The sequence below is a fragment of the Mizuhopecten yessoensis genome, unplaced genomic scaffold, assembly GCF_002113885.1.
Source record: "Mizuhopecten yessoensis strain PY_sf001 unplaced genomic scaffold, ASM211388v2 scaffold523, whole genome shotgun sequence".
Lineage (NCBI taxonomy): Eukaryota > Metazoa > Mollusca > Bivalvia > Pectinida > Pectinidae > Mizuhopecten > Mizuhopecten yessoensis.
Window position 1 is genome coordinate 1,141,140 of NW_018403589.1, and position 14,456 is coordinate 1,155,595.

Sequence of the window (14,456 nt, forward strand, 5' to 3'; positions counted from 1 at the left end):
TTGACTCTAAGACCTGAAATCGAATAGACCTAGAGAAGAAGCTTGACTCTACTGTGCTGCAGAGAAGCAACTTGACTCTAAGACTTGAAATTGAATAGACCTAGAGAAGAAGCTTGACTCTACTGTGCTGAAGAGAAGCGACTTGACTCTAAAACTTGAAATTAAATATACCTAAAGAAGAAGCTTAACTCTACTGTGCTGCAGAGAAGCGACTTGACTCTAAAGACTTGAAATCGCATAATACAAATATCTGCTTTAAAGGTTAATTCATAACATAATGATGGAGTCCAGGAGTTTTGTCATAGACTTCAATAGTTAATACTATCAAAATATATTTTCGTATAAATTCTAGTACTTTTGGGTAAAACTGCATAGTGGACCAAATCTTTACTGAAGGGTTCTAAAAATAAAAGTACATTTTTTTGAGTTTGATAAAAATTGATTGATAATTTAAGCCCTGCTTAGTGTATCCCAATACAGGCAACCAAAAATAATTTGATACGATACCCAAGAGAGTATTGCAATATGATACCAAATGATATATATACCATTGCAGCTCTACCGTAGAACTATAATTTACAATAATGAAAACTCTTAATTAACACAGCAATTAAATGCATTAATATGAAAATAACACTGGGCAGAAACAAAGCAACACAAAGTGTTGTAGAAGATAAAAGATTTAAATAATATAAATACTACGTAGACTATATAATAGGTAAACAAAGAATGGTTATATAGATCTACTGCACAGTGATACGGTACAGCATAACATTGTGAATCACTTCTATTTGGCAAGGAATTGATCCAAACTGCAAACCAGCATAAAGATACAGACAAAAACAATAAAGAATCTATAGGCCTTATGGTTCTGTAAAACGAGTCCTTTACAGTGAAGCTGGTGGACAGATAAATCATGGTTATAAAACATTTCAGGCACTTCACGCCAGATAAGCTAAATGTAACGGGGATAAATTTGATATTCTCCTTATCAATTTTTACACAATAAAATGAAACCTCCATCTTTCTGAGACAAAAGTTATCTCGACTTTAATGTAGTGTATTCAAATTTTGAACATTATATTTCAATGACAATTTTGTGACTTAAGAGACATCGAAAGGATATAAGAACATAATCAGATTTCATTGTGTTGCTACAAGGTAAAAACATGCTTACTTTGAACACTTCTGTTGGAAATTTCAGTTGTTCATAAACTAGATCGAATCTGGGTAAGGGGAACTAACTTCCTACTGTGATCCCAGGTCTGGTGTCCGTATTAAATATATTTGATTGTATATAGCTTTCCAACAGAGGCAGTGTTGGACCTTGCCAAATATAAGTGATTGACAGGCGACGGTATAGAAGACTCACGCTGCCTTTCTGGTCGAGGTTCTTTCATAACTGAGTCAACCGAGTCAGTTGTTTCATTTGCTGTAAATTACAAACAACATGCTGACAAGAATGGACGTGTAGACAACGAACGCGGTGAACTGACTACTCCAGTACTGTTTGCACCGACTACTCAAGTAACACCGTAATCTACATATCTCTATCAATATGCAATTGGGCCAAGTAACATTGGGACGCCAAAAACAATACGGACCTTCCTCTTTTAAAATTTTTGGATCTGCTCATGTGATCTGCAGGTAAAAACAACCTGGGATATTGTAATGTAACATAACACAATTTATTCTCCCAATAATCACGCTAAATTTTCTTAAACACCTTTCTGAAGATTTTTCCTTAACCAGACTGTTTCCATATAAAGGAAAGTATTGCTTGAGTTATGGTAAAAACTGTGGCTTTCATAGTACAAGTTATGGAAATTAAGTGCTAAATGAAGAACGTGAATGCAATTTTAAATCAGTAAGACTTACCACCATAGGAAGAGTATGTGTCGGATACTCGGCCTCTCATACGGTCTGAGAAACGGTCAGAATTGGACAGCAGGGTCTTGCGAGGACTGGTTGGTTCTGATGACGGCTGAGACGTAGCAATTGTGCCCATCTGGGGGATATGGACAGACAACTGGTCGCCGGATGACCTTGACACGAGGACCTGACTGCGAACATCTATGCCTTGACCAGGCTGGGATAACACCTGTTAGTAAGATATTTATTTGTAAGAGATTGAACACTTAATGCTTGGCCCCATTATCATAAAATTCTTCAATCTAATAATTTTCTGAATTTGAATATTATCAAATCAATAAGAGACCCAGGGGCCTCTGCAATGACTTTTCTGTGATTTTATTTAATTTTAAATCTGTTGAATATGGTAAATGTATGTCAAAAGAGTACAAGAAAATGTAAGCTGAGAACATGTGACAAGCACTAAGTTATGAAGGGATCTCAACCTTTTCCAAATTAAGACCTAAGTACCAAGAACCAACGTGCCGCCAACATGCAGGGGCAATCATGTGTATTCATGTCTTAACTGTATAAAGTGTTCTTAAAGCGAAGAATCTGAGGAACTTCGGCCTAACTAACTGTTAAAGACAAAGTTAACTGCTTAAGTTGAACCAGTCTTAGTCTATTGTAATATTATTCTTATTTATTCAAATCTTTCTCTGCTGTTTCTTTTGGATATGTACATTCAGACAAGTTCAACAAGGATGATTGAATCAATCAAAGTTTAAATAACACTAACCTTTGTTCCCAACTGGTTCAACATCGACTTTCTTCATAATAAACTTAACCTTTCTTCTATGGAGCCCCAACGTGACCTTTAAAATCCATTCTTGTAAAACAATTTTAAACTTAAAGGCTAAGTTTGTTTGAACACAAACAGGAATTGAAAAGTTGGGTGCTTTTGTAAAAAGCTCTTAAATGTCTGTTTCCTTTGTCAAGCAAAGAGTGTAAATGACCGTTGTCTCCACTCTAAACCGCTGAAAACAACTCACTAAACCACAGTGGGCCGAATCAAGTAAAGTCACTTTAACTTACAACTTTTCTGGTTTCCAGCTCTCCTTACCTCTCCGTCAATGTAGGCCAACTCTCCACGGAGGACGACACGTTTGACCCGTCCGCTGACCTCCATACCCTCGAATGGCGTCCACTTGGACTTGGTGAAGGGCATGGCCGAGGGTATGGTCCAGCTTGAGTCCATGTCCACCTCTATATAGGTCTCCGGCTGGTCGGGCAGGTTGAAGATACGCTTCGGGTTGGTGTGAAGCCTGGCTACCAGGTCCTGGAGGATTACAGAAAAATATTTACTAGTGAATTATCAATTTACGATATAATGTCACCGTAAAATGAAATCACTACAATGGGGAACATTAAAATTTGTTTCCAAACACAGATGGTGTCTTAATAAATACATGATCAGTTCACAAAAAAATCGTTACATTGGGAAAACAAAAAGTGTTGTATGAATATGGATTACTTTGTTTGTAACACTTTTGTTATCAAGGTGTTCAAATCTAATATACACTCCAAAACCTAAACACAAAGACACATGCATGCTCCAAAATCTATGTACCTGTCATCCTTATATCCATCACTATATGCTAGGACAGATTGGTCATATTTGGACTAAAACTATCACAATTGGACTAGATTTATCACATTTTAAAAAGAATTTTCATATTTGGAACAGACAGACAGTGTTTGAACAGGATATAAATGACCTTTACACTGATCTAAGGGATCCGATATATTTGATAATAATATACTTTAATAAACAAGTATTGAATAACCGTTAATTGACAGTTCCCTTCTGGTTGATCAGATTAGATCAACTTAAGCTGTCAACTGTGTAACTATACTACATACATCCAGTGTGAGTCGCCCATCGTTGACGGCGGTCAGAAGGAGAGGCAGCATGGTTTCCAGACCAGGGTACCCAGGGGGTGGTTTTTCCGAGTTCTTCTCCTCCACAGCATGTGGTGCTAATGGTAAAACACGTATGTTAACTCTTCCTCTGTCATATATCAATCTCAGTGTCGTTTTTATTCTATAATGGATCTAAAATTCTTAATTTCTTATCTTTCGCCCAGATAAATTGTCACCCTTAGCCCAATATTAAATTTGCCCTTCACATTTAATGAGTATGTATATTATGTTGTTTACAAATGTTCACGGGTATGATATATTAGGCCTCATAAGAATGGATGAACGTGGAATTTGATGATAAAGGGCCAATACTTTTTTTAGGTGAAAGTTCCAAGTATGGAGTATAAAGACCTACCACAAACAGCCAGCTTATTATCATATACACCTACCATGGTCCGTAGCAAAACAGTCTATAATATCCATGTTGTCCCACAGGGCCTGCTGGTCTTCCTTAGAGCTGACCTCTGGTTTCACCCGACCCCGGAGATGGCCTATACGTTCAAGGTCATCTGAGGTCAGGAAGAGGTGGTGAGGTGCGACCTCACAGGTGACTGCCAAGCCCTTCTCCTTGGCTGCACGGATCACCAGGATCTATCAATCAATCAGAACCATCAAACAAATACAGGTTTTTGATTGGACAAGACACTGCATACAGAGTTCATTAGTTTAACCATCATTTTTTTAAAAATCATTATTTAATAAAAAAAAGTAGAGGTTTCCAATAACTGAACACTTAACAATAATTGAACACTTAAGCTTGAACTTTTCCTACATATTTCTAAATATGTTAAACTTTCTCTAAAATATGTATACATGTACTATGTAGAGAAAAATATTATTAATCTGTAGTAAATACTGTCGAGAACTTCGGCTGACTAATATGACACTTTATCAAACCTTTGCGACTTCGAGTGGTTTTAATAAATTGATCAGACAAAACGTTTTACATTACTCTGTATACAAACCTCCTCCTTGCGGGCGACGTGACAGATATGTACGGGGCGTTTGTACAGCTCGGACAGCAGGATAACAGCAGCCGTGTGTGTCCGCTCTGCGTGGGCACACAATGTAAAGTTCTTGGGCCAGTACTCAAAGTGCTGTCACAAAATAAAATATTTCTGTTGCAATAAACAATCAACCAGCCTTTCAACATCCGATCTGTTGAGCAGGCACCAGTGTCTCAAAAAGTTGGTGGACCGTAACCAGTGGTTAGTAAAAAATCATAATTGTTGTCAATGAGTAATTAACTTTCAAAGCAGAACAAATCCTATAAACATATCAATCTGATCTGTCTCCACCAGTCTATAGCAGTGAAATCATATCAGAGGCTCTTTATTTTGTTGTATTCATATTTTAAAATTTTCCCTAACCCTAACCAGTGGTAAACTCTTAACATTTCAGAAACAGGATCCTGGTAGATATCCTTTTCTCCATGAGTATCTTGAATACGAGAGATCCCCTTTCAGAACTCCTTAACATAAGCATGGTCAGAAAACAGTGAGGTGTACCCTCTTTTAGACCTAAACTGTTACCACTGGACATCGTCTCTCTGAACCCCCAAACCTTTAAATCTTTAGAATGTAACTCAGCCCTACCTTCATCCAGATGGAGAGATCGTCGAGTTGAAGTGTTGTGAAGGTCTCATTGAGGTACATCTTAAGTGCGGCTGCCCGAGAGCCAAGCTGAGGCAGGGTCTGGTAGTTAGAACTGCTGGCCCCAACGAACACACCGTAGTCACACCGCGCCCCCGCCTTTGCCAGCTGTCATTATAATATAATTGCATGATTTTATACCCTCTAACACATTATGAAGATTTTATGCAATGTAATTAAACTAAAACATCAAATTTCAACATGCAATACTGTATTTACCCTGCAATAAGACCAGGGTGCCCACACATAACCTTTTACATGTGTAGGGTGGGAGTGGGTGTTTTTCAAATATCTACTGAACTACATCTATAGTTGGTACACATAACCTTTTACATGCGTAGGGTGGGAGTGGGTGCTGTTCAAATATCTACTGTAATACATGTACAGTTGGAACACATAACCTTTTACATGCGTAGGGTGGGAGTGGGTGCTGTTCAAATATCTACTGTAATACATGTACAGTTGGAACACATAACCTTTTACATGGGTAGGGTGGGAGTGGGTGTTATTCAAATATCAACTGAAATACATGTATAGTTGGCACACATAACCTTTTACATGCGTAGGGTGGGAGTGGGTGTCGTTCAAATATCTACTGAAATAAATGTACAGTTGGCACACATAACCTTTTGCATGTGTAGGGTGGGAGAGGGTGTTGTTCAAATATCAACTGAAATACATGTATAGTCGGTAAACATAACCTTTTACATGAGTAGGGTGGGAGTGGGAGTTGTTCAAATATCTACTGAAATACATGTACAGTTGGTATACATAACCTTTTACATGTGTAGGGTGGGAGTGGGTGTTGTTCAAATATCTACTGAAATACATGTATAGTTGGTACACATAACCTTTTACATGTGTAGGGTGGGAGTGGGTGTTGTTCAAATATCAACTGAAATACATGTATAGTCGGTACACATAACCTTTTACATGTGTAGGGTGGGAATAGGTGTTATAACAAGACAATGAGATCACATTTACTAACATATCTACTGAAATACATGTATAGTGTAATAGATATGGGTGGGCTTATTAACAGGCATGAGTTTCCTGCTTGATATAATAGTAAATAAGTAACAATGCCACATCGTCATGAATTTGCAGTGAAGGGGAAAATATTGGTCTTTCCCCTTTTATGCCTCTAGTCAAATATTTTCAAAACCATCCCTGTTTAGGTCCTTTTGCGATGATGAAGTACATTATATTATGTTGCATATATTCATCTATTTATAAGGGTTTTTCTGTTGCAGTTAGAATACTTAAAACTTGACAATATATCTTGGGATGTTTAGTGGTAGCTGTTACCCAAACTGATAATCAAACAATAAGTTGAGGGACGTTTAGCTGTACCCATGACAACCTATACCACAACAATTGTCACCAGCCTGACAAACAATAAGTTGAGGGACGTTTAGCTTCATGACAATTAATACCACAACAATTGTCACCAGCCTGACAAACAATAAGTTGAGGGACTTTTAGCTGTACCCATGTATGACAACTAATACCACAACAATTGTCACTGGCCTGACAAACAATAAGTTGAGGGACTTTTAGCTGTACCCATGACAACTAATACCACAACAATTGTCACTGGCCTGACAAACAAAAATCAAGACAGTTTAACACTTATATAATTACCTTCTGAGTGAGGTTGAAAGCAGCCTCATCCACTGTGGGAGGATTGGTGTTGGGCATGGCCAGTATCATGGTCACCCCTCCGGCCAGAGCTGCGGCCGTAGCGGAGGACCAGTCCTCCTTGTGTGTGGCTCCCGGCTCCCTCACATGGACGTGCACATCGATAAATCCTGAAAGGATTACATGAAAGACACTTCAAATCATACCAGTTTTACTAAGTACGATCTTTTTACTAAACATAAACATACACTGTAAAATCACTTATTTTAGAGGGTTTTTAATTTCGTTGATTTCGTGGATAATTTTCATCGTTGAATTCATAGGTAATTACAAGTTTGGCATAAAGTCATTCTTCATATGGGTGGGTACTCATAATCAACGAATTCATATACCCACAAAATGGTGCTTTTTGAGAAACCACGAAATTTGAACCCCACGAAAAATATTTCTGATTTCACAGTATGTTACAACCTTACAAACAAGGCAAACAAGGCATAGTACATGGACATGTACCTCAACAAATCCTGGAAGATTTCAGTAAGCACAATCAACAAATATTAAAATGATTATATGAAAGACATGTCAACAAATCCTTCAAGGATTACACAAGTGATTCATATTCAATCTTGCACTCCTGCAGTACCTGATAAAATAAGTCGATTCAATCACGCTAACACTGCCATTCCAGGATACATTTAAATTTGGCAATGAGAAGTGGCAAAGTAGAAATATCCATGACAAGGTGATTTACAGTGAACAAGGTGCCATAACTCTGTAAAGAGTATTTCAATTTGACCTTGAAACATACATGACAATCATATAAGCATGCAGAAGCGATGAAATGTATGTATTCAGACCTTGACACACTTACTTCAAAGTGGACTTGGCCTCTGTGAGGCAATACCATTCGTGTTTTGACCTTGATCTTGACACTGATCTGGAAGTCAGATTGACTTTTGATACGCAGTCAGTGATTTGACCTGCATGAAGCAATGCAATATTATATAAAAATGACATTCATTAGCAGGTGACAGTGAATGTCATATCTATTTCATTACACCAAAAGTCTTTGTAGCTCAGAAATGGCAGCAAACCTTTGATAATGACATCTTGTTTGTTGATAGTCTGCCGTTAACAATGGCTATCGCACCGGCGCTTGATAAAATTGGCTGTTGCCGTCAAACGTTCTTGTGACCATCACAGTGGGAAAAAGAAGCGGTGAATGCACATTTTTTGCGCATGTGATATTTATCTCTGTCTCATGGCAATATCACCTGCGCCCCTTAAAACCAATGTATTTTCGGAGGGTGACAGAGATTTTTGTTTGATTTTCTCCCAACCAATCAAATAGCTAGAAATTCACTTGAGGTGTAACAAATATATATATGTGTGTATGTTAAGACATTAACACTTACCTGGAAGTCTGATTGACCTGTGTGAAGCAATGCAGTCTATGTGTGTTTTGACTGGGGGGGACCCCTGTATCCTCCTCAGAGCCTGAAAATAAACAAAGATCATAATATATTTGTTGCCATCATCTTTCAAGGAAAATTAAAGAACATAGAAAACTTGCTTTCCCGCTGTAATTTGGTCTCTACTACCATGTTGGTGACAGATCTATTTGCCTGTATAGAGAAACTCATTATTCCAGACACAAATTTGTCAGGACTTCCAAAGGTCAAATGCTTTTGGTGTTAAATTTCTACTTCAAAGTTTGAATTTCTTTAAATTATTGTGAGTTAAATTGTAGTTGTAGAAAAAAGTAAATTTAAATTATAATTTTGAAATGTATTTTTCATAAACAAGTTTTGATTTTTAAAGATCTACCTCGACAATAAGCTTGGTGCATTTGACATCTGTGATTAGTGGAACAGAATAGTCCACAGCCATTCGCCGAGTCTTGTAGCCCTGGGTCACGAAGGAGGAAGCACGGTAGGATCCAGCATTTCTCAACGGCAAGTTGATGACGAGGTCAAACATGTTGTCAGCTAGGTAGTCAGCGATGGTGCGCTGTTCACCATCATTCTTCACCTCCCCAGTATCCTCATACGGCCAGTCTACAGGTTTTATCTACAGAAGTGAAAAATCTCTCGATAATGATATCTTATTTTAGCAAATAAGTTATAGTCCTTCTGGCTTCAAAACCAATCTCTGGTGACACCAAACTTAGTATATCATATCAGCAGGAGACAAAACAAGAAAAAACATCTGTAAGAATAGTTGACCAATAAATAGTAACAGTGACCTTGGTGTTGACCTTGTTACCCTGAAATACAAATTCATACAAGGTATTTCACATACTTGACCTTGGTATAAACAGATGAAAACCTGTTGAGAAAAGAAGTCTACTTAGTAGAGTCATGACAAAGAATCAAGATGAGAATGGCAGGGGGGAACAATAAACCAAGCGACGACTATCTCACCAAAGATTCCCTAAACAGTGACCTACCTGTAGTCCATGCTCATTGTAGAAGTCGGCGGTGCCCATACTGGCGTACAAGTTGTATCCCATCTTTAGCAGGGTTTTGACTGTAGGGAGTAGCTCCGTTTTAGACTGGCAGATACAAAGAATATATGAATTGTTATATATACTAAAAGGAAACACTGAACAAATTTGCAAAACACAGTTGTTTCCAGCTTACCTTGAATATATTCATTAATTCACAATTTTCCTAATTTATGATAATTTCAAATGCATTATTATACAACATAAATAATTATACTTCTGCACATCTTCCATGAAGCTTTCAATAATAATCTGTTTTACATTTGATTGCTAACAGTGGATTTTCAAAATCGAATTTGTGACTTTAAATCCAAACAAAGACAACACTGATCGAGTCAAACCATTACCTTGAAGCTCCCTATAGAAAGAAGGATGTTTTTGCGTGGAATTTTGAATCCTGTGGATATCTGTGCTTTGAGGTAGGCTTCGTAGCGGTTCTCGCCAAAACACGCTACCTCTCCAGTACTCGCCATTTCAACACCAAGCAGAACATCGGCGCCGTGCAGCCGTGAGAAGGAAAACATCGGTACCTGAGTGGAGAAACAGGAAAAGATAAAGTTACGTACATCACACCTTATACCTGGATATAGAGATATAAATATCGTATACCAACAAGGAGTGAAAGAAAGATAGACATGTCAATCTTATACATGGAAATGAAACAAAGAAAGATATATTTATATCCAGAATTAATAAAGAAAGATTTATACCGGAATACATATATTATACCTTTATTTTTATGAAAAAAAGTAACATTTTAATTTATAACTCAACATTCAGAGGTGTAAAAACCACTGGCCCAATACCTGGAGCTAGTAGATTTAATGTCAGAACTAGTGAAGGTTTTCACTATATGAATATATAAGTGTTGCTGGGAGAATTTTTCAAAAATCCGCTTGCAGCTAGGGTAGTACTTCAAACAGGAAAATGTACAGCCCCAACTTTGTTTAAAGTCATTGGCACTAGCAACCTAGAAGAAGATCGATCAGTTATAGACTATGAACACATAAATCACCGAGGTGCCTAAAACTGACACCTGATAGGAAATGTAACATCCTTACCTTGACTGCCACCTTGCCAACACCGTACAGGACACTGATCGGGTCCAGCTTCTCGCCTTTAATCACTCTCGTGGCCGTGGCAATGAAGTCATGATCTAACGCTTTAGACACAAATGGGAATGACCTTGACACCCTTACATTGCACTCAATGACCTTCAGTTGATTGTCCTAAAATTGAAAAGAAAAATTAAACTACTGCCTACCTTGTCAATGAATACTCTCCATATTTGCCTACTATGGCAATGAATTTCTACATATCTGCCTCCTCTAGTAACGAACTCGCCTAATATTTGCCTAATTTGTCAATTAATTACTACATATCTGCCTCCCCTAGTAACAGGCTTGCCATATATTTGCCTAATTTGGCAATGAATCACTACATATCTCCCTTTGCAATGAGCTTGCCTAATTTGGCAATGAATGTTGTCAATAGTAGTATATCTTGCCAATGTGTGGTTCAATAAATTTGCCTACCTTGGGCAATTAATTATGGACATGTTTTTGCCCACCTTAGCTATAATTGATTACTGTATTTGCTATGAATGGTTTACACATTTGCCTAGCTTAATAACAGATGGTCCATTCATTGCCTACTTTCAGGACGAAATGCTGCTTTATTTGCCTCATTTACAAACGAATGGCAAATGAATTGTCCCAATATTCACAACTTTCCATGCCATACCTATCTCAATGTTTGTCTACCTTGGCTATGAGTTGGAGGTTGAATGGTCCAGTGACCTCTAAGGCTTGTCCAATAGCACAGCAGATCATTTTGATCTTGGCCAGTGTTTCCTCATTGAGATCTTGTGGTGGTGTCACTAGAGTTGCGTCCCCTGAATGAACCCCAGCATTTTCCACATGCTCACACACGGCCATACAGATCACGTCACCGTCACAGGCGACAGCATCTACATCAATTTCCTGAAACAAGAAAAGTATACTGTTATTCCATGTACTTCTTACTTATTCTTGCTGTCCTATATATATCAAGTATTACATTAGGATTTCTGATTCTCCTAAAGATTACAAACTTTATTTGACCACATTAACCTTGACTGCATGCTGCCAAATCTTTTGACCTATGAAACTATTGATAAATGACTGCAGTATTCATAGTTACTATCAAACAACTTTGACACCTAGTATACCCACTGACCTTGACATATGTGACTGTTATAAAAAAAATCATATGATTAAATAGCCTTCATTTTACTGTTACTGTATAATATATCGGTTGTTATAATATTCTCCGGCAAATAGAATGTCACGATAAGCAGGTCCCATTGTACATGATTTCAAAATTATACTGGCCTGGATATCCACATAAGCTACAATACATGACCTTGACAACTGACCTTGGCTTCAAGGATGAATTTGGAGATGACAACCGGGTTGTCCTTGGAGAGTGCGCTAGCTTGGGTAAGAAAAGTCTCAAGATCGTGGTGAGAATGTGCCACATTCATAGCTGCCCCGCTGAGCACATACGATGGTCGCACCAGACATGGGTAACCCACCTCCTCACAGAACTTCTTTGCATTCTGAAGAATAGAATCAAACAAATGGTTAAATCTTTCACCTACCTGTTATATGTAGGATCTTACATGAGTTTCCATTTCATATGAGATTTATGAAACGAGCCTAAGAATTTTTAGGAGAGCTAAAATGAACAAGAGGCCCAATGAGCCTGCATCACTCACCTGGTATTAATCTCACACTGGTTTTAAACCTCAAATGGGATCTAAAATAAAGCTTCAAGCAAAATATCAGTATTTATGACTATAAGTCATTCAAAAGAACTTGTTGAAAGATTTAAAAACATTTCACCCCTGTGACCTTGAAAGTCGAACAAGGTCACTACATGGAACAAATTTTATAGCCCTTCATCCAAGCATGCTACCGGCTTAATATCAACATTTTGGGCCTTTTGGTTATTCAGAAGATGTCGTTCAAAGATTTTAAACAAATTCGACCCCTGTGACCTTGAATATAAGTCAAGATCATTCTCTTTAACAAACATGGTAGCCCTTGATCCCAGCATGCTACTGACTATATATCAACATTCTAGGCCTTATGGTTATTCTTCAGAAGTCTATTAGGCCCCACCTCTCTGCCCCCAGGAGGTCAAAACCCACCGTTTATACAAAACTGAGTCCCCTTGGCCCAAGAATGCTCCAGATTAAATTAGGATAAAATCCCTTAATACCTACAGTAGAAAAAGGATTTTAAAGGTTTTACCTCTATTTCCCCTATTCGGCCCGCAGGGGGGCCACACCCACCGTTTATACAAAATTGAGTCCCCTTGGCCTAAGGATGCTCCAGATTAAATTTAGTCCAAATCCACTGGGTCGTTCAGTACAAGTAGCGTTTTATAGGAAAAGTTGACGGACGGACGGACGGGCAATGGACGACGGACGCTGCGCAATGGCATAAGCTCACTTGCCCTTCGGGCAGGTGAGCTAAAAATTAGTGACGAGTTTCATAAATTTCATATGAAATGAAAACGAGTGTTAAGATTATTTTTATCACATAATCAAGATTTGTGACATTTATTCGTGTAAAACGACATTTTTCATGCAACCATGAAGTGTAAAAAGTCGCCATTTTGACCCGAGTGCCTAAGTATGTGCCGTCATGAACTTTTCGAAGGCATGACGAAACAATTGAAACTTTCAATCAATCACAGGGCTGATGGGTCATATTACATGGGTTAATATGCAAAAAAATATGACATGGGTATATTCACTGGATAACACATAACATGTGTGATAAAATGTTGAACCTCCTACAATGTGGTTACATATTACTGACTCAACTAGAGGTTACATAACAAAATATAAATGGAAACGGAAGAGGCACATTGGACCTGTATCACTTTATAAATATGAACCGTAATTTTACATGTTTTACAGTTAACACAATATAAGAACAGCACAGATTAGTTCTCCCGAAGGAAGACAAAGCTGCAGCCTACCTCAATGTTGGTGAGTTCTTTCCACAGTGGCTGGCTAATTCCCATATTGTCAAGCATTCTGGAGAACTTGAATCGATTCTCTGCATTGTCTATACTGTCAGGTGATGTACCCAGTATTCGTGCCTAAAACAAATAACAAATAACAAGTTGTTTCATTTGTGGATTATAAAATGATTTTGAGCATCAATATCTTTTATTTAGTTATTGTCTATACTGTCAGGTGACGTACCCAGTATTTGCACCTAAAACAAACAACAGGTAAGTTGTGTCTTTCTTGGATTATAAAATGATTTTGAATATTTATATCTTTTATTTGGTTATTGTCTATACTGTCAGGTGACGTACCCAGTATTTGCACCTAAAACAAACAACAGGTAAGTTGTGTCTTTCTTGGATTATAAAATGATTTTGAACATTTATATCTTTTATTTGGTTAAAAATAGAAGAACAAAGTGAGCCCACAACATTACTTGACTCTCAATCTGCAGACCATAGTTCAAAACTTTTAACCCTGTCAACTTCAACTCATAACCTACTTGTTGTCGGTGAAGCGCCATGGCGATGTTGTTGGGGAGTTGTCCCCCCATAGACAGGATGATGCCCTCTGGATCCTCCAGGGTGTATATGTCCATCACCGTCTGAAACACAGGTATCACATCACCAGTTATAGGGAAAGTATTTAGTTTGACTCAAGTGCTCAGGAAACACAGGTATCACATCACCAGTTATAGGGAAGGTATATAGTCAGACTCCAGTGCTCGGGAAACACAGGTATCACATCACCAGTTATA

General features: G+C 37.9%; 1 protein-coding gene across 5 annotated transcripts in view; it reads right to left on the bottom strand.

The window, feature by feature from the left end:
* Positions 1-14,456, bottom strand: part of LOC110450403 (CAD protein-like) — a 128,913-nt gene that overhangs the window by 17,561 nt on the left and 96,896 nt on the right. For 4 of the 5 annotated variants that reach the window (XM_021497899.1, XM_021497892.1, XM_021497919.1 and 1 more), the window contains 17 exons: positions 14,202-14,303; positions 13,666-13,788; positions 12,050-12,232; positions 11,397-11,615; positions 10,695-10,862; positions 9,981-10,163; positions 9,577-9,681; positions 8,955-9,197; positions 8,543-8,624; positions 7,131-7,297; positions 5,430-5,594; positions 4,800-4,931; positions 4,224-4,425; positions 3,775-3,890; positions 2,975-3,190; positions 1,879-2,101; positions 1,373-1,432 (listed from right to left, as the gene is read on the bottom strand). In XM_021497899.1, the coding sequence (XP_021353574.1) occupies positions 1,373-1,432; positions 1,879-2,101; positions 2,975-3,190; positions 3,775-3,890; positions 4,224-4,425; positions 4,800-4,931; positions 5,430-5,594; positions 7,131-7,297; positions 8,543-8,624; positions 8,955-9,197; positions 9,577-9,681; positions 9,981-10,163; positions 10,695-10,862; positions 11,397-11,615; positions 12,050-12,232; positions 13,666-13,788; positions 14,202-14,303 (2,689 nt within the window). The remainder of the gene's footprint in view (positions 1-1,372; positions 1,433-1,878; positions 2,102-2,974; positions 3,191-3,774; positions 3,891-4,223; positions 4,426-4,799; positions 4,932-5,429; positions 5,595-7,130; positions 7,298-8,542; positions 8,625-8,954; positions 9,198-9,576; positions 9,682-9,980; positions 10,164-10,694; positions 10,863-11,396; positions 11,616-12,049; positions 12,233-13,665; positions 13,789-14,201; positions 14,304-14,456) is intronic. The other variant, XM_021497910.1, reaches the window with a different exon arrangement.